Source organism: Anser cygnoides, chromosome 1, assembly GCF_040182565.1.
Source record: "Anser cygnoides isolate HZ-2024a breed goose chromosome 1, Taihu_goose_T2T_genome, whole genome shotgun sequence".
NCBI classification, from domain to species: Eukaryota; Metazoa; Chordata; class Aves; order Anseriformes; family Anatidae; genus Anser; species Anser cygnoides.
Genome location: NC_089873.1, coordinates 212,531,719 through 212,549,556, shown reverse-complemented (window position 1 = coordinate 212,549,556; position 17,838 = coordinate 212,531,719). Strand labels below are relative to the sequence as shown.

Here is a 17,838-nt window from a genome sequence, read left to right as displayed (position 1 = left end):
CTCGGTGGAGGCCGGGAGGGCAGCGCGGGGGAGGGATGGAGGCCCTGCTGGGAGATGGGGGCCCTGCTGGGCGTCCTGGAGACGGAGTCCCGGGAGGTCACGGCCAGGTGGAGCCCCGCTGGGGTGCCGCGGGACGTGGGGTCACGGAGGGAACGGGGGGGGCTGCGGGACGTGGAGCCCTGCGGGTCAGAATGGGAGATGGAGTCATGGAGGGAATGGGGGGGCTACAGGAGATGGAGCCCTGCTGGGGCACTGCAGGACGTGGGCTCACAGAAGGAACGGGCGGGTACGGGACGTGGAGCCCCCCTGGGGAACTGAGGGATGTGGGGGCATGGAGGGAACGGGGGGGGGCTGTGGCAGATGGAGCCCCGCTGGTCAGAGATGGAATCCAACTGGGGAGCTATGGGAGTCCTGCCGGGGGGCTATGGGAGGCGGAGGCCCATTAAAGCATTCAGGGAGACGTAGTCCCACGGGAGAGCTGTGGGAGATGGAGTCCTGTTGGAACAGGGTGCGAGATGGAGCCTGGGAGAGGCGCTGCGGGAGGTGGAGTCCCACCAGGTGCTGTGGGAGATGGAGCCCAGCGGGCGCTGTCTGAACGGGAGCACAGCACCTGAAGCCCGTGGGGACCCCCTCGCGCTGCCCACGGGGACATCTCAGCCCCCCCCCCCCCGCCATGGGTCCTGTGCTGCTGCCCACGGGATCTGCTGCTGGGTGCCAGGGGCTGCGCTTGTGTCTGGGGGGGGCACAGCTGTGTGTGCATGTGCAGGTACAGGTGTGCGTGCATGCAAGTGCCAGGCGCAGCTGTGTGCGCGTGCACAGGTGTGCAGGCGTGTGTGCAGGGCTGTGTGCCCGAGCATGCATGGCTGTGCAAACCCGAGCAGCTGCGTGTGCATGCACGCACACGAGTGTGTGCACGCGCCTACGCGGGGGTGTGAGCCGCGGACGGAGCCGGGGCCGGGCAGGAACGGCGGCAGGACCCGGGGCTCTGGGAATGACCCAGCCGCGCCGAGCCGCGCCGAGCCGCTCGGGACCGTCCCCCCGTGCCGGTGCCGGTGCCGGTACGGAGCCTGCGGGCGCTCCCCTCCCTGCTCCCGCAGGGCTCCCCCCGCTCGGGGCCGTCCCGGGGCGCGGACCCACCGAGGGCCGGGCCCGGGGCTCCCGGCGCTGCCGCGCCCTGCCCGGCTCCGTGCTCCGCGCTGCCCGGCGCCGGGCGGGGGGGAAGAAGCGGGGCGGGTGGCACCAGGCAAAGGCTTTATTGTGGCCGCAGCCCGCGGGGAGCGAGCGGGGAGGGCCCGGGCTGGGGGTTTCCCCCCATCACCCCCGCCTCCGGCCCCACGGACGGGGCGAGGGGAGCGCGGGGGCCGCCGCCACCCTGCTCAGCCCGGGGCCGCAGCGCAGAGCCCGCAGGCACGGGGGATGCCCCGGGGCAGGTGGGAGGGGGGGGGGCGCACGGAGGCTCGCGGGTGCCACTGAGGCTGGAGGGGTAGAGGAGACGCGAAGCACAGGGGGCTGCGTCAGGACACGAGGGGGACTTGGCGGGGGCAGGGGGGCGCGGGGCCGGGCTCAGGGGGGCCCGAGGCTGCTGACGGTGGTGTAGCTGAACTTGGAGAGCGAGGCGTTGACGTTGGCCACGTCCTCATCGAGCGGGCGGCGCGGGCAGGCGCGGTGGCAGCCGGTGCAAGTGCCCAGGAAGGCCTTGCGGAAGCGGCGGTTCATGAAGCAGTAGATGAGGGGGTTGGCACAGGCAGAGGTGTAGGACAGGAGGTGGATGAAGGAGATGGGTGTCCCCGAGAGTGCGCGCTGGGCTGCCCGCGGTGCAAAGGCACGCCAGGTGTTGGCGGTGAAGATGGGCAGCCAGCAGAGGAAGAACATGGCCACGATGACCACCAGCATGCGGATCACACGCCGCTTGGCCACCAGCTTTGCCTCTGAACTGTTGATGCGTGCCCGGTCCTGCTGTGCGCCTGCTGTGCCCAGAGCACGCAGCTCCAGCGCGCCGCCTGGCCGGGAGAGCTGCAGGTAGCAGCCATCCCCCTCATCGCAGGCAGGTGCCGGCTCCGCGCTGCCATTGCGCTGGGCTGTGGGGGGGGAGCGGGACATGGTCATGTCCCCAGCCCCATGGCGCCACCCGGACCCGTACAGTGCCAGGCACTGAGCAGCACGGCCTCCCCGCTGTGACAGGTGTCAGGAGGCGAGGCAGCTCTCGGGGCTCGCTCTCGGCCCTGCTGCGTGCCCCAGGCAGGAGGTGCTGAGCGGAGCCGTGCCCCGCAGGATTGTGCAGGTCCCCAGCTCCCCATCCCCTCACCTGCAGCCTCCCCCTTGATGTCCAACTCAAAGCGGATCCCTCGATAGAGCTCACGAGAGATGAGCCCGTAAGCCACGATCATCACCACTCCCGGGATGAAGAAGAGGATGAGAAGCAGCAGAACGTACCTGGAAGGCACAGCACCTGTTGCATGGCAGCCCCTTGCCCAGCCCTGACACAGCAGCTGTGCTGGGTGCAGGAGCGTGCGGCCCAGGGCCGGGGCCAGCTCACCAGGCCTGCCGGACGTGCTCGCTGGGCCAGTCGTGCGTGCACTGGCTGAGGGCTGGGCGGGCGCCGCGGGCGGGCACGGCCCGCGTGGTGCTGTAGATGGCGTAGGGCAGCATGAGCAGCGCCGAGAAGAGCCAGGTGCTGGCGATGACCCGGCAGGCGTGCGAGCGCGTCTGCCACACGCGGGATTGCAGCGGGTTGCAGATGGCGCTGTACCGCTCGATGGCGATGGCCACCAGGCTGAAGGTGGAGACCGACACGGAGACGCCTGTGGGCAGCGAGGGTCAGCGCCCACAGCGCGGTGCGGCACAGCCCCCCGGCCCTCCACCCACCGTACCCATGAGGTAGGCCATGAGCTTGCAGACAGCCTCCCCGAAGATGAAGGTGCCCATGAGGTTGGGGACGAGAGTGAAGGGCATGCAGCAGAGTGCCAGCATCAGGTCACTGAGCGCCAGGGACAGCAGGAAGGAGTTGGTGACGGTGCGCAGGCGGCGGTTCAGGAGCAGCACGGCCACGACCAGGGCGTTCCCGCAGATGCTCAGCACAAAGATCAGCGCGTACAGCAGGACGCGCACTGTCAGGTCCAGGTCTGTGGGGCAGCAGGGTCACAGGCGGCCAAGTGCGCGTCCGGGCGCACCGGGCATGGCGAGGGCGGCGTGGCCGCGGACGGAGCCAAGCGCCCGGGCTCTCACCAGCCCTAGCAAGCGTCTGGTGGGCAGAGCCGGGACGTCCCCGCGGCCATCACTGCAGCGGACGCGGTGCCAGGATGCCCGGGCGCTCTCCCTCCCCAGCGCGGCTCGGCGGGCACGACGCCACCCAGGCTGGGCTCCAGCACCAGGGCAGCGGGCGGGCAGGCGCCGGAGCCGCGGCGGTGCTGACGCTCCCCGGGGCCGGGCGCTGGCAGCCCCGAGCCCCCCGCTCCCCGGCCGCGCTCGGACGTGACCGCGGCGGCTTCGCGCCGGGAGCTGAGCGAGCCCCGGCCGCGCGGCCAGCGACGGGCACCGGGACCGAGGCACCGGGGCGGGGGCTGCGCGCCCCGGGGCTCCGCTCCCGCCTCCGCCCGGCACCTTCGCTGCCCCCGCGCGGGCACAGCCCGGCCCCGAGCCGCGCTGCAGGGCTGCCGGGCGCTGGGCACCGGGCACGGGGGCCGGCGGGGCTGGGGCACACGGGGGAACCGCGGGCGCGCCGGGTTGCGCCGGGCAGGAGACGGGGCGCACGGCGGGACGGACCGGCTGCCGCGTCCCGTCCCGTCCCACCCCGCCCCGGTCTCACCTTTGGGCGCCGGGGGCCCGCGGAGGCCCCTGCGGAGGAGGTCGCAGGCGGAGCTGTTCCAGGCGGAGCCGGAGCCGGAGCCGGTGCCGGTGTCCGTGCCGGTGCCGGTGCCGTTCCCGGGGCGGCAGAGCAGCTCCTGCAGGGACTCGTTGAGGCGCCGCGGGTCCATGGCGCCGCCGGAGCCGCCGTCAGAGCCGCCCCGCGCCCATCGCGCCCACCCCGGCGGCGGCACCGGCGGCGGCCCCGGGAGGAGGCTCCGCGCCGCCCCGCTCGCTCCGGAGCCGCCGGGAGAGTGAGCGGGGGCGGCGCCCGGCGGCGGGGGCGCGGGGCGGGGGCGGGGGCGCGGGGCGGGCCGGGGGCGCGGCAGCGGCAGGGAGCGGGGGGAGCCCGGGGGGAGCCGGGGGGAGCGGCGGTGGCGGGGCAGAGGGGCGCGGGGGGGCCGCGGGCTGCGGAGCAGCGGGGGCCGCCGGCCGGCAGCGGGAGCCGGGTTCGAGGGACCCCACGTGGGGCCGGGGCTCGGGGACCTCGGGGGCTCGAAGGGCTTGGGGGGCTCGAAGGGCTTGGGGGGCTCAAGGGGCTTGGGGGGCTCGAAGGGCTTGGGGGGCTCAAGGGGCTTGGGGGGCTCGAAGGGCTCGGGGGGCTCGGGGCTCGCACCGCGCCCTGCCGGGGCCGTTCCGGCCTCTCCCCGCAGCATTCCCGGGTGCCCGGGCAGCGGCTGCCGGCGGGTGCCGCCCGCTGTTTGCCCAGGCTGCCCGGGGCTGTTTGCCGCAGCTGCGCCGCTCCCAGCCGGGGCCGGGCCGGGGTCCGCCCGGGGGCGCGGGGCCGCTCCCGTTGCCGCCGCAGCCGGGGCCTCGGAGATCCCGGCCCCCTTGTCCGCTCCCGTCCCCAACCCCATCCCTGTTCCGACCCCATCCCCTTCCCACCCACACTCCCGTTCCGTCCTCATCTCACCCCCCTCCGTGTCCCTTTTCTGACCGTCCTTCTCCCCGCCCTATCCCCATCCCTGTCCCTGTTCCGAACCCGTCCCTGACCCTCTCTCGTCTCCTCCCTTCCCTGTCCCCTTCCCCATCCCATCCCTGCCCCTGTTCTGAACCTTGGCCCTGTCCCATCCCCATCCCTGCTGCCTCCTGACCTGCTCACCCATCCTCTCCCTTCCCTGTCCCCATCCCTGTCCAGACCCTGTCCCCTCCCTTTCCCATCCCCATCCCCATCTCTGAACCCATCCTTATTCCCCATCCCTGTCCCACCCCCCTTCCTGTCCCCATCCCTGTCCCCTCCAGCCCGATCCCCTGCTGCCCCTTCCCACCCCATCCCCGTTCCTGTCCCTTCCTGTCCCTTCCCACTCCCGTCCTCTCCCCACCCAGGTGGCCCTGGCCCCGTCTCTGTCCTGCTCTGATTCCTGCGGCCGCTGTGCTGGGAGCCCCCCGGCCCCGCCAGGGCACAGCCCGGTGCCTGCCCCCGCTGCCCCGTCCCCGCAGCTCCCGTTCGGTCATGAACAACCATCCTCGTTACCTAGCAACTGTTGTCATTGTTACGTAGCAACTATTGTCACCATCACCTAGCGGTTGTTGTCCTTGTTACCTAGCGACTGTTGTCATCGTTACCCAGCGATGGCTGTCACAAAGCACCCGGCGTCACCGCTGTCGCACACCTGACAGCCGGACAGGTCCCTCGACCTTCAGTGCCGGGGGCCTCTGCGTCTTGTGCCCCGCACCCCCGTGGGACCCTGGCCCCTGGTGGGTCCCTGTACACCAGTGGGGCCCTGCACCCCCGTGTGCCCCTGTACACCAGTGGGACCCCGTACACCAGTGGGGCCCTGCACCCCCATGCGCCCCTGTACACCAGTGGGACCCCGTACACCAGTGGGGCCCTGCACCCCCATGCGCCCCTGTACACCAGTGGGACCCCGTACACCAGTGGGGCCCTGTACACCGGTGGGATTCTGCACCCTGGTGGGACCCTGTGCCCCCATGGGACCCTGTACACCAGTGGGACCCCACATCCCCATGGAAACCTGCACCCTGGTGGGACCCCGTACACCAGTGGGACCCCGTACACTATTGGGACCCTGCACCCTGGTGGGACCCTGCGCCCTCATGGGACCCTGTACACCAGTGGGACCCCACACACCATTGGGACCCTGCGCCCTTGTGGGACCTTGCGCCCCCATAGGACCCTGCACACCAGTGGGACCCTGTGCCCCAGTGGGATCCTGTCCCCCATCAGGACACTGTCCCCCATCAGGACCGTGTCCCCCATCAGGTCCCTGCAGCCTGGCAGGCGCCTGGTCCCTGGCTGGAGCCCGTCCCCTGGCCAGGCGCCGCTGCTGGGCCCTGCTCTCAAGGCGCCCGATGCGCAGTGCCAGCTTGAAGGCGCTGGACTCCAGCTGGGCCAGCAGCCGGGCCACCCGTGTCTGCAGCTCCTCCAGGGCCACCTCCAGCGCCTGCACTCGGTGCTCAGCCTCCTCCGCCGCTGCCGCCGCCGCCGCCTCAGCATGCACATCCAGCTTCTCCATGCGCAGCAGGATCTCGCGGCCCTTGGCCTCCATCAGGGTGCGGGCGCTGGGGAACTCGGCCAGCACCTCTGTCAGGTCCTCCTTGGAGAGGCAGAATAGGTCCGAGTAGCCGATGCTCTGGATGTTGGCGGTGCGACGGTTCCCCGACCTGTTCCCTGGGGATGCAGGGCTGCGGTGAGGCCTGGGCTGGGGGTGTGCTTGCAGGGGTGTGGCAGAGGCTCACCTCGGATGTTGATGAGGCTGATCTCCCCGAAGTAGAGCCCCTCGCCCAGGATGGCGAGCCGTGTGACGCCATCGGCCGCCACCACGGCCAGACGCCCCTCGCGGATGAAATACATCTCATGCCCCACGTCGCCGGTGCGGCAGACGAACTCGCCGGGGCTGAAGACCTGGGGCCGCAGCTTGAGCACCAGCGCCTCCAGCACACCGCGCTCGCAGCTCTGGAAGAGGGACACCTTGCGCAGGGCTGGCAGGTGCACGCTGGCGGCCACCTCAGCCCGCAGCCGGCTGGGCAGGTGCCGGAGCACGGCCCGCTCCCCCACCAGCTTCCTGTGCGCCCGCAGGTGCTGGTGCCAGCCGGCCACCCGCCGCGCCAGTCGCTCCCCAACACCATGTGCCTGCAGGTACTGCTGCACCGGGCCGTGGTCGGGGTAGAAGGCGGCATCGGCTGCGTTCATGTTGGCGATGACGGAGCTCATGCTGCCCATGATGGTGGCGAAGCCCAGCACGGCCAGCAGGAAGCCGGCGGTCATGAAGAGGAACTCCTCCTCGCGCTGGGGCTCCGGCGTGTCGCCCACGGTGGTGAGGATGAGGGTGGAGATGTAGAAGCTATGCAGGTACTGCCTCAGCGGGCGGGCGAAGCCGGGGCGGCTGGCGTTGGGGTAGACCCAGTCGTCGGCACCCAGCCCCAGGTGGGTGGAGAGGGCAAAGTAGAGGCAGCCGTTCCAGTGGATGGTGACGAAGACGTAGAGCATCAGCTTGGCGATGCGGAAGGCGTAGGGGTGGGCAGTGCGAGTCTCCCGGCGGTCAAAGGCTTCGAAGAGCCGCGGGGCCCGCAGGCAGCGGTTGGCTCGCACGGCCGGCACGGCCGGCCCCAGGTGCAGGTAGAGCAGGTCGGTGGGCAGCACCGAGGCCACGTCCCAGGGGAAGCAGGCAGAGCGCAGGTAGCGCCGCCGGATCTGCGCCCGGTCCTGCACCAGGATGCCCTCCTCCAGGAAGCCTGGGGGCAGTGAGTCAGCACTCGGCCCCGTGGGGAGCCCCTGGGGGGTGGAGGGCCCTGGGTCCAGGAGGGATGTGGCGGGGCTGGGGACAGGGGACTCGTGGGTATGGGGGCTCCCTGTGGGATGGGGGCACCCGAACGGGGGGTGAGAGGCCGTGGGGTGGTCCTGTGCTGGTAGAGGTGAAGGGCATCACACATGTCACCACGGGGCCCTGTGCTGCCCGCATCGCTGTACTGCTGAGGGGCTCGGCAGATGGGCGCCCACCCCAAAATGTCAGCCCGGCCCCACCCCTGCCCCCTGCCCGGTGACCGCTGTGCTCCCAGGTCTGTGTGTGCCAGACACATGTGTGTGTGTGCCACGTGTGTGTGTGTGCATGTGCCACATGCACGTCACACAGGTTTGTGCATGCGTGTCTTCACATTCAAGTACGTGTATCTGTGCACGCGCACATGGGCATGCACATGTGCGCACACATGCGTGACTGCGTGTAGTTGTGTGTGCATGTGCCCGTGCACACACACGTTGTGTTTGTGCAAGTGGGTGAGCGTGCGGCTGGGCGTGTGGGCGGGCTGGGGCACTGACCGGTGTGGAGGTGCACGGCGATGTCCAGCAGGTAGAGCGCGTCGCTCAGGCAGTCCAGGCTCAGCCACAGCACCACGTGCTGCTCCTGGAGGTCGGCGAAGCAGGACCTGGCAGCGCCGGCACCGTCACCGGGCTGCCCAGAGCTGGCCCCAGCCCCTGGGGCACCCCCCTGGCTGCAGCGCGGCGCCCGCCCCGCACCCCGGCACCTGCAGATGATGACGATCCAGTTGTACATGATGGGCAGGACCATGGCGCTGAGCCACCAGTAGTACCAGTCCCCAGACGGGTCGAGGATCCAGCTCCGGGGAGCGGCAGCGCTGCTGGGGAGGCACGGGGGGGGTCGCGGTGCACGGACCCCTCCTGGGATGGGCCCTGCCGCCCCACCGTGCCCCGCCGTGCCCCACGGTGCCCCGCCGAGCCCCGCCGTGCCCCACGCCCCCAGCTCAGCCGCACCCCACCACGGGGCAGCGGCGCTGGCGGGGGATCCCCCTCGCGCCCCGTGCCCGGTCCCCCCGGCGGGGCAGCCAGGCCTCGCTCACCCCTGCGTGCGGCCGGTGCGGGGTGCCGGGGCCCGGTCCCAGCGGCGGGACAGCACCGCGCTGAGGCTGCGCATCCCGCACCCCGATCACGGTGCTGCTGCGGGGCCGGGGCGCGGCTGCGGCGGTGCCGGGCGGGTCCTAGCAACCGGGGTCCCTGGGGGCTGCTCACGCGCGCACCGGGACGCGAGCGCTGCCGTGCGCGTCCCCGGGGCCGCGGGGGGCGGCGTGCCGCCGGCGCTGCCGCCGGGCTCGGGGCGGTGCGGGGCTGGCAGCGGGACGGGGGGCGCCGCGGGGGCGGGGGGTGGCGGCCGGTGCCCGGTGCGGGCACAGCCGGTGCGGGGGGCGCAGCTGGGGGCGCCGTGCCCCGGGCGGGCTGCCCGTGCCCCGCGGTGCCGGTACAGGGGCGGGGCAGGGGCAGGGGCAGGTCCCGGCACGGCCCCGGTGCCCCCGCCCCGCCCCGCCCCGCCCCGCCCCGCCCCGCCCCGCCCCGCCCCGCCCCCCCCGCCCCGCCCCGCCCCGCCCCGCCCCGCCCCCCCCGCTGCCCACCTGCCCCCGCCCCGGGCCCCGCCCCGGTCTCAGCGCAGCCAATGAGCTCTCGCCTTGAGGCCGTGGCCGAGCGCCGGCCCCGCCCCCGACGCGCGGGCCCCGCCCACCCCGGTGTTCGGGGCGGGGCCGCGGGCGGGGCCGTGCGCGCGCCGGTGCGTCGGGCGGCGGCGGGAAGATGGCGGCGGGCGCGCGGGGCCCGCACCGGAGGCGGCCGGTGAGCGCGGGGGCGGGGGCGGGGGGCGGCCGGGCCGGGGGGGCGGGGCCCCGGGGGGGGGCGGGGCCGCCCGGGGCGGGGCGGGGCGGCCCGGGGCGGGCGGGCCGGTGCCCTTGGCCGCGGCGCGGGGGGGGACCCGGCCCGGCCCGGGGCTGTCCTCGAGCGGCGGGCGCTGTGGACGGGGCGCCCGGCCCCGGTACCGGGGGTGGCGGCGGCCGCGGGTGTCCTCGCGCGGGGGCTGCGGGGAGCGGCGCGGCCCGGCCCTGGCGGGTCCCCCCCCGGGCTCTGCCCCCGCTCCCGGTGTCCCCGGGGAGCCCCGGCCGGGCCGCACCGGGGCCGGGCCCCGCGCCCCCCGCGGGCCGCTCCCGTTACCCCCGCTACCCCGCTGTCCCTGCCCAGGCGCGGCGCTGACGGACGGAGCCCCGCGACCTTGACCCCAGGTAGGAGGGCGCCGGGACGGGGCTACGGGGCGCGCGGGCGGCGGTGGGGGCACGGCTGCTCTGTCCGTGTGTCCGCCCGCCCGTCCTTGCGGGGGTGTCCAGGTCTGGCGGGCCCGGGGCGGCTGTGCCTCCACGAGTGGCACCGGCACGTGGCGTGGGCCGGCCGTGGGGCGATGCTGCTGTCGGGTCGGGGGCGCGTGTCCTGAGCGCCTTCTGGGCCGCCCCCCGCTGCCCCCCGGGTGTGGGACCGGGCGTGCGGCCGTGCCGGGCAGCAGCACTCGTGGCTTGCGGTGCCCCGTGCCCGCCGCCTGCCGGGCACCGGGCTGGGGGCCGCGCTTGGTGCTGCGCACCGTGGGGCAGCGGTGCCCTCGGCGCCCCTGGACGCGCCCCGCACCTTGCTGACAGCGTGTGAGTCCCCGGGACCGGGCAGGTTCGACGCCGCGGTCACCTCTTAGAGTCCCCGCTCTGGTGCCAGGTGGGTGCCGGACACCGGTGTGGGCCGAGCCCCCTCCAGGCCACGTCCCCTGGGGGCTCCGGCCGGTCCCAGTGCAGCCGCAGCACCCTGGGCCTGGTTTCTGCGACGTGTTGCCATGAGCTGGGCCTCACGGAGCGCCTTGCTCTGTCCGGGTCCGTCTGTCCGCATGCCTCCCCCTGCCCGGCGTGGGGCCCGGTGTGGCTCAGCGCTGCGGGCGCCGCCCGTGGCTGTCCCGGTGGCGGCAGCGCCGCGGGAGCTTGGCGCGAGGTGCTGGGCGCGCTGACTCCTCAGGGTCTAACTTTAGCAACTGCAGTAAGACTGCGCCCATGTTGGAATGGGAAGCTCCTCGCCGCGTGGTATAAATACATCTGGCCAGTTCCTAAAATACCCGGTGGCAGCGTGCTGCCTCCCCCGGCGGTGCTGCCGGCAGCGCGGTGCTCGGCTGCCCTCAGCGCCAGCTCCGTGCCGCTCACGCCGCATGGAAGCTGCCGGCACCGCTGCCCCACAGCTCCTTGCACTTCCCACGCCGGGTCTGTGCCTGTGCTCTGGGCGTGCCGCTGCTCACTTCCCTTTTTGTGCCTTTTGTGGTTTAGGTTTCCCTGAGTGGCCTCTTCCACACCCCGCCTGCGGCCCTGTGGTGTCCCCCCGGCGCTGTCCCGGTGCTGCCCTCCTGCCCCCGGTGGCGTCCCACCAGTCCCGGCAAGGCCGTGCTGGGCCTGTGCTGGGACGGCGCCGTGCGGAGCAGCGGGACCAGGGCCTCGCCTGTGCTGGGGGCAGCAGGGGATGCCCGGCACGAGGTGTGGGGACGGAGCGCAGGTGCTCGGTGGCACTGGGGGGAGGCCAGGGAGCGTGGGAGCCATGGCTCCATGCGCTGCCCCCAGCTGCCACGCTGCCATGTCCTGGTGGCAGTCAGGGCAGAGCCTTCCTGCTGGGGATGCCCCGGCCCTGTGTCCCTCGCTCCTGCACTGCCCCTCGTTGGTGCTGCCACAGCCCCAGGGCCAGGCTCTGCTGGTGCCCCGTGCCCCGAGTGACGGTCGTGGGGCCTGGTCCGTGCCGGTGGCTGTGTTGGGGCCGGAGGGTGCCGGGGACAGGGACTGGGACAGCCCTGTGCCCTGGGCAGGGGCTGATGGCACGGCCTGGAGAGCCGCGGTGCTGCCCTGGCGGGGAGAAGGGGCTGAGCACATGGGGCCTTGCGCCTCTGGCTGGGGTGCCTGAGCTGCTGCGCCCCACGGCGGGGCCCCGTGCCTGGCCGAGCCTGCTGCCGCCACGGGGCCGGGCTGGGGGCGGCTCTCCCGGTGCCACTGGGTGCCCCCGCGCTTGGCTCCCGGTGGCTCCGGGGTTCAAAGTGCAGGGCTGGGTGTGGAGGCAGAGCCGTGCCAGAGCCCTCCTCCGCTCTGCTTCCTTGTCCGTCCCGTCCCGTCCCGTCCCACCTCCTGGCAGCCGACGCTGCTGCCTCTTCCTCCCGGTTCTGCCGGGCGCCCGTAGGGCAGCGCCCAGGACCCGGCCCCTTCCCGAGGCTGGGCCCCCCTGGCCCCGCTCCAAGCCCACCGGAGCGGGCGCGCGGTGCTGGGACAGGGCAGTGCCTGCCCGTGAGCGTCGCAGGGCTCTCGGCACATGCTGGGGCGAAGCTGAGAGGTTTTGGCTGCGCCGTGGGGCCTTGTGCAAGGCCTGGGAGCTGCCGCCCCAGCCCCACGCGCAGGTAGGTGACGTCCTGCCCGTCCTGCTGCCTCGGGGCTGGGCCTGGGGTCCCGCCGGGCTGCTTGCCTGGGGGCTGCTCTGGGTGCTCCCTTCCAGGCTTGTGCCTCCCGTGGTGACCTGGGGCTGCTGCAAGCTGGTAGCGCTTGTGGAGCCGTCCCCATGCCGGTGCCGCTGCTTGCCCGTGCCCTCCAGTCGTGTGCTGCCAAGAGCTGATGTGGTGGTGGTGGTGGGGGAGGGGGGGGGTGCCTGTCCCGCTCCATGCCTGTTCCCCTCCAGAGCGGCAACAGCAGCTCCCTCGCCCCCCGCAGCCGCAGCCCAGGCTTGCAGCGTGAGCCCAGCTGCGGGGCAGCCACAGCTCCAGGATGGCGGGGCCAGCCCCCCCGCCCCTCCCGGCATAGCGGCGGGGCATTGGCCCCTCCGGGAGCTTCCCGGTGCAGCCAGGCCCCGGCAGGGCTCCGCTGGAGCTTCCAGGGCCGGTGCGGGTGTGCGGGCAGCCAGTGTCACCCCCGGTTGCGTGACCCAGTGCCGCTACACGGGGAAGGGTCGGGTGCGGTGCAGGCGATGGCGGCGTGGCTCTGCTCCTGGGGCAGGAGTCCTGCCGTTCCCTGCTGCACGCTGGCACGCCTGCCTGCGGGGTGCAAGGCCTGGGAAGAGCGGTCCCGGGCCGAGGGTCCCTGCTGCTCCAGCTCACCCGTGCTGAGCCGCCGCTCTCCCACAGCCCGGACCTGGGTGACAGCAGCATGGAGTGTGGGGCCCTGTGGGTTGGCCGCTGCCCCGTGCCCCTGCAGCACCGCCGCGCAGACGTCGGATCTGGCCCAGCCTGCAGGGTGCCGCACCGCTGCCTGTGAGCCCCCCCCCGCCACGCACCGCGTCCCCATGGAGAGGATGAGCTGGCTCAGCAAGCTGAACCCCCGGGGGGCCGGGCACCGCACCGCCCGCAGCGCCAGCTTGCAGAGCCCCGTCACCGCTGACCCCGAGACCTGCCTCATGGTCTTCAAGAACCACTGGTCCCAGGTGAGTGAGCCGCCGTGGGGGCGAGCCCAGGGCGCCCCCCCAGCCAGGCACTTAACACCGCTGCCCCCAGGTGCTGCGGATCCTGGAGCGGCGGGGCTGCAAGCCGGCCCCTGACGACCTCAGCGCCGTGCGCAACAACACCTACCAGATGCTGAACCTGTTGGCGGAGGACCGGCCGCGGGGCGAGGCAGCTGCAGGGCCCATCCTGGAGTTCGTGGTGGCAGAGAATCTCCTGGAGCGCCTGCTGTGCTGGCACCTGCAGGGGGACTTCACGGAGGAGCGCAAGGTGGAGCAGCTGAAGCTCTATGAGATGCTCATCAGCCAGGCCCGGCAGCCCCTGCTGCAGCACAAGCCTGTGCTCACGCCCCTGCTACGGCTGCTCAGCCTCTGTGCTGAGCCCGCCTCGGCGCTGCTGGAGAACAGCCTGGTGCTGCTGCTCAACCAGCTCTGTGTCTCTGTGGCCAAGGAGCCCTCCATCCTGGAGCTCTTCTTCCACAGCCACACGGACCAGGGCCCTGCCAACCTCATCATATTCTCCCTCCTCATCCCCTTCATCCACCACGAGGGCGTCCTGGGGCAGCAGGCCAGGGACGCGCTGTTGCTTATCATGGCCATGTCTGCCAGCAACCATGCCGTGGCCAAGTCCATCACCGACAACTCCTACTTCTGCCCGGTAAGGCCGGTGCTAGCGTGGTGCCTGTGTTGCCAGGGGCTGTGCCCTGCTTGGGGCTGCACGTCCCAACGCCGTGCTCAATGCCTGTCCCCCCAGGTCCTGGCCACAGGCCTGAGCGCCCTGTACTCCTCCCTGCCTCGCAAGATTGAGGTGCGGGGGGATGACTGGCACTTCCTGCGCCGCGAGGACTGGATCGGCGTCTCCTCCCTCGTGCTCTTCATGAACTCGCTGGAGTTCTGCAACGCTGTCATCCAGGTGGGGCTCGCTGGTGGTGGTGGCGTGCACAGGGCAGCGTGGGCGGCCCTGACCCCTCTGCTCTGCAGGTCGCCCACCCGCTGGTGCAGAAGCAGCTGGTGGACTACGTCCACAACGGGTTCCTGGTGCCCGTCATGGGGCCAGCGCTGCACAAGGTAGGGGCTGCCTCAGCCGGGGCTGTTTGGGTGGGCAGCAGGGCTGCAGGGTGCTCCGCGCAGGTCCCGGCCTGGCGCACGCCCAGCTGCTGCTCCTGCAGACCTCCATCGAGGAGATGATCGCCAGCACGGCGTACCTGGACCTGTTCCTGCGCAGCGTCAGCGAGACGGCGCTGCTGAAAACCTTCCTGCGCTTCGTGCTGCTGCACCGCCACGACAACGCCACCATCCTCGACACCCTCGTGGGCCGCATCAACAGCAACTCGCGGGTGAGAGGCACGGGGGCCGCGGCAGGGCCGGCTCGTGGGGCGTTGCGGCTGCCTCACACCCCCTCGGTCCTCAGCTCTGCATGGTCTCCCTGAGCCTCTTCCGGACACTGCTCAGCCTCAACTGTGAGGACGTGATGCTGCAGCTGGTGCTCAGGTAACCTGCACCGTGCCTGCCGCTGCCCTGTGGCGGCAGGGTATGGTTGGGGCATTGCCTCGTGGGTGAGACACGGCTGTGGCATGGAGGGGCAAGCGCCTGGGCGGGGGCACCCCTGGGGGGTCTGGCGGTGGGGTGGGATGGTGCTGGCCCCTGCTGTTCCCGTCTTGCGGTCTTGGCACGTCCCCGCGCGCAGCCCTATGTCCCCCCAGGTACCTGCTGCCCTGCAGCCACGTCATGCTGAGCCAGAAGCGGGCGGTCAGGGACCTGGACATCTACGGGAAGACGGCCGCCAAATTCCTGTCACTCATCCCACGCTGCTGCCGCCCCGAGAGCCTGCCGCCGCCTGAGCGGGAGGAGGAGCATGCCGCCTGGTCCAAGGGTACGGTGCTGGTCCCCTCGCTGCGCCCGGAGCCCCTGCTCCGAGCTCCCCAGCCCCGTGCCGCCCTGAGCGCCTGCTTCTGCTCCTGCAGGCCAGGGCAGCCCCAACGTGGACGCCTCCTCCGTGGTGACAGTGCCGAAGCCCTCCACGCCGTCCCGCCTCGCCTTCTTCATGCGGCAGCAGAGCGCCGGCCCTGAGGCAGCTGGCACCGTGCCGCCGCGCTCCCCCGGCACGCCGTGCGGCAGCCCCGGGCACCGGGCCGGCCGCTGGGAGGAGGTGTCGGAGCTGGACAGGAACTACCTGGAGTACCTGCGGGACGCGCGCCACAGCATCGACCGCTGCGCCTGGGCCTGCCGCGTCTGGTCGGCCCCCTACGACGGCGAGGAGCCGAGCGCCACTGGCGCAGCCCCCACACCCGATGGCAGCCACCTGCCCGGCCCCGAGGGCTGCGGTGCCCCGCGCCCTCCGGGACCCCCCACCCCGCGGACTAAGAAGCGGGGCCTGCCCGAGGAGGGGGCAAGGGAGGGCCCTGGGGGGGCACCCGTCCCTGGTGAGCCCTGCACCGGGGGCCCCAGCCCCAACGCCCAGGACTCAGGAGCCCTGGTGAACGGGGCGCATGGGCTGGTGGAGCCAGGGCGTCCCGAGGGGGACGTGGCGGTGAAGAAAGTGCGCAGGAGCCCCCAGGGTGAGGGGCTGGCGCAGAATGGGGCTGCGGCCCCCCCCAGCCCCCGGCCGCAGCCTGCGGGCTGGGAGCCGCTGCCCTCTGTGGACTCGCTGCTGGAGGAGCTGCTGGCCAAGGCGCCGGCCGAGCCCAACGGGGCGGGCGTCAGCATCGAGGCCTTCACGGAGGAGTTGCGGGAGATTGAGGCCGAGATGAAGAATGGCGGCGTGGCCCTGCCCAGCCCCAAGGAGCCGCCCTGCGCGCCTGAGCTGCCCCTGTCCCGCGAAGAGGAGGAGGCCTACGCCAGCTTCGCCGCCCTGCCCGAGGGCGAGCTGCTGGCCGGGCCGGGGGAGGCTGTGGGGCGGGTGCTGCCCCGGCCCCTGGACCCGCTGGCGCAGCTCATTGCCAGCCCCCCGCGTGCCGTGGGGCCGCCCCCCAGCCAGCCCTTCACAGGTGGGGCCGGGCACAGGGTGCGGGAGGGCGGCCGGGTCCCCCCTGCCGCGTCCAACGCGTGCCCCTGCCCGCAGGCCCCTTCGTGACGGCGCTGTTCGGCAAGCTGGAGAACATGCTGCACAACTCGCTGTACGTCAACTTCCTGCTGACCGGGCTGGTGGCCCAGCTGGCCTGCTACCCGCAGCCGCTGCTGCGCTCCTTCCTCCTCAACACCAACATGGTCTTCCAGCCCAGCGTCAAGTCCCTGCTGCAGGTACCTGGGCCGGGAGGGGCGGTGCTGAACGCCAGCCAGGCGAGCAGCGCGGCCTGCGGGGTTGTGGTTTGGTTTTTAAATTGGTGGGAAACAGAATTGCGGAGGTGCCAACGGGCCAACTCTCCAAAGAATGCTTACCAATATGGTGATAGATGCTTTATATTTGCTTATTTTTATATTTATATCCATATTACGTATTTATATGAATTTATATACAAAAAGCGTACATCTGCCCGGGGCTGGTGGTGATTCCCTCCCGCCCTCCCTCCCACAGGTCCTTGGCTCGGTGAAGAACAAGATCGAGAGCTTCGCTGCCAGCCAGGAGGACTTCCCCACGCTGCTCTTCAAAGCCAAGAAGTACCTGATTGCCCGGGGGAAGCTGGACTGGTCCGACACGCCGAGCGTGGTGCCGGCCCTGCGCCGCTCCGAGACGCTGGGTGAGGCTGGGGCCGGGGCCAGGGGAAGCAACGCCCATGCTGAGGGTCCCATCGCGACGGCTGGGGGCCAGCACGGAGGGCTGGGGCTGCACCGGTGCTGGGGCTGCACCGGTGCCGGGGGCTGCCCGGGCCCTGCGTGGGGCCGGGGGGCTGCTGCTGTGGCGGTGGTGCAGGGCGCTGGGGGCTGCGTGGGGCATTTCACAGGGGCCGCACCGCACGCAGGGCTGGGGGCTGCCTCTCCCTGGGTGCCCGAGCGGCGCGGCTGACGCTGTCCTGCAGCCCGCAGCCGGAAGCCGTCGCTGGGCGAGCTGATCCTGCGGCACGCCAACAGCCCGACGCGGGCGCGCCAGGCGGCCCAGCTGGCGCTGCAGCAGGTGCGGGACGGGCCGGTGCTGCAGGCGCTGGCGGGGGCCACGCTCTTCCGCGGTTCGGCCGAGAAGCAGAGCGAGGCGCTGCGGGTCAAGAACGCCGTCTACTGCGCCGTCATCTTCAGCGAGTTCCTGAAGGAGCTGGCGGCCATCGCCCAGGCCCACGCGGTCACATCCCCGTTCCTGACCGAGCCCCCCGAGGAGTGACTGCGGCGGGCGCCTTTTTAACCACGCGCAGGGCACGGACCTTTTTAATTTATTGGGGATGAATGTTGTGCTGAGAGCTGGCTGCGGTGCGGCAAGGGGAGGCTGCTGCCCGCGGGGATGCGCCGGGGTCGGCAGGGCCGGATCCTGTGCCGCCTCACGCGGGGCGGGCCGGCTCTGCCCCCCACCCCCTGGGTCCCCACTGTCACCCCGTCACCTACCCCCTCCTCTCTATGCAACACCCCGTGCCGTGGGGCAGCCCCCCCGGGGCTGTGGGGCGGCGGGCCGGGGCTGGGGCATGGGGCGTGGGGGCTGGGTGGTGCATGGGGAGGGCTGGTGTGTCTGTGCTGTGTCAAAGCCCTTCTGTAATAAAGGGTCTGGTCGAGGGCAGTGCTGCTGCCATCCCTTCAGGGGTGTGGGGGGGTGCAGGGCACTGGGCTCCCCTCGTGCTCCCTGGGTGTGGGGGGCCTGGCCCTGCTCCCCCCCCCCGTCCTGGTGCTATAGCTGCATCCTGCACCAGGGCTGC

At 72.5% G+C, this 17,838-nt stretch overlaps 3 protein-coding genes across 5 annotated transcripts; 1 reads left to right on the top strand and 2 right to left on the bottom strand.

Annotated features, from left to right (window-relative positions):
• Nucleotides 1–1,237: 1,237 nt before the first annotated feature.
• On the bottom strand, nucleotides 1,238–5,045 carry CCKBR (cholecystokinin B receptor). 2 transcript variants are annotated; one of them, XM_066990152.1, is made up of 6 exons: nucleotides 4,460–5,045; nucleotides 3,806–3,941; nucleotides 2,871–3,122; nucleotides 2,537–2,801; nucleotides 2,306–2,433; nucleotides 1,238–2,078 (listed from the first exon to the last, which is right to left on the bottom strand). In XM_066990152.1, the coding sequence occupies exons 1-6, from the start codon at nucleotides 4,715–4,717 to the stop codon at nucleotides 1,564–1,566; spliced, it is 1,554 nt and encodes a 517-aa protein (XP_066846253.1). In that variant the 5' UTR covers nucleotides 4,718–5,045; the 3' UTR covers nucleotides 1,238–1,563. The 2 variants fall into 2 exon arrangements, with proteins under 2 accessions (XP_066846253.1, XP_066846254.1); XM_066990153.1 differs by lacking the exon at nucleotides 4,460–5,045 and having other exon boundaries at nucleotides 3,806–4,087.
• A 141-nt stretch (nucleotides 5,046–5,186) lies between these two features.
• CNGA4 (cyclic nucleotide gated channel subunit alpha 4) lies at nucleotides 5,187–8,921 on the bottom strand. Its single transcript, XM_066990150.1, has 5 exons — nucleotides 8,662–8,921; nucleotides 8,329–8,439; nucleotides 8,123–8,229; nucleotides 6,544–7,539; nucleotides 5,187–6,475 (listed from the first exon to the last, which is right to left on the bottom strand). Exons 1-5 carry the CDS (start codon nucleotides 8,733–8,735, stop codon nucleotides 5,484–5,486), a joined length of 2,280 nt encoding a protein of 759 aa, XP_066846251.1. The 5' UTR covers nucleotides 8,736–8,921; the 3' UTR covers nucleotides 5,187–5,483.
• Nucleotides 8,922–9,304: 383 nt separating this feature from the next.
• On the top strand, nucleotides 9,305–17,702 carry FHIP1B (FHF complex subunit HOOK interacting protein 1B). 2 transcript variants are annotated; one of them, XM_066990143.1, is made up of 13 exons: nucleotides 9,305–9,421; nucleotides 9,821–9,861; nucleotides 12,753–13,048; nucleotides 13,119–13,721; nucleotides 13,818–13,976; nucleotides 14,045–14,131; nucleotides 14,233–14,400; nucleotides 14,475–14,554; nucleotides 14,767–14,936; nucleotides 15,028–16,050; nucleotides 16,125–16,303; nucleotides 16,578–16,740; nucleotides 17,020–17,702. In XM_066990143.1, exons 3-13 carry the CDS (start codon nucleotides 12,911–12,913, stop codon nucleotides 17,313–17,315), a joined length of 3,066 nt encoding a protein of 1,021 aa, XP_066846244.1. In that variant the 5' UTR covers nucleotides 9,305–9,421; nucleotides 9,821–9,861; nucleotides 12,753–12,910; the 3' UTR covers nucleotides 17,316–17,702. The 2 variants fall into 2 exon arrangements, with proteins under 2 accessions (XP_066846244.1, XP_066846245.1); XM_066990144.1 differs by lacking the exon at nucleotides 9,821–9,861 and having other exon boundaries at nucleotides 9,348–9,421.
• Nucleotides 17,703–17,838: the final 136 nt, after the last annotated feature.

Coding starts and splice junctions, on each gene's coding strand:
- CCKBR (XM_066990152.1), bottom strand. CDS start 4,717: ATGGGGTCGGAACAGGGATGGGGTTGGGGACGGGAGCGGACAAGGGGG. Junction 3,123..3,805: donor CGGGCCCCCGGCGCCCAAAG/GTGAGACCGGGG, acceptor GCTGCCCCACAG/ACCTGGACCTGACAGTGCGC. Junction 2,434..2,536: donor GAGCACGTCCGGCAGGCCTG/GTGAGCTGGCCC, acceptor TGTGCCTTCCAG/GTACGTTCTGCTGCTTCTCA.
- CNGA4 (XM_066990150.1), bottom strand. CDS start 8,735: ATGCGCAGCCTCAGCGCGGTGCTGTCCCGCCGCTGGGACCGGGCCCCG. Junction 8,230..8,328: donor TGGATCGTCATCATCTGCAG/GTGCCGGGGTGC, acceptor CGGCGCTGCCAG/GTCCTGCTTCGCCGACCTCC. Junction 6,476..6,543: donor CAGCCTCATCAACATCCGAG/GTGAGCCTCTGC, acceptor CTGCATCCCCAG/GGAACAGGTCGGGGAACCGT.
- FHIP1B (XM_066990143.1), top strand. CDS start 12,911: ATGGAGAGGATGAGCTGGCTCAGCAAGCTGAACCCCCGGGGGGCCGGG. Junction 14,132..14,232: donor TGGGGCCAGCGCTGCACAAG/GTAGGGGCTGCC, acceptor CTGCTCCTGCAG/ACCTCCATCGAGGAGATGAT. Junction 16,051..16,124: donor CCCCAGCCAGCCCTTCACAG/GTGGGGCCGGGC, acceptor CCCTGCCCGCAG/GCCCCTTCGTGACGGCGCTG.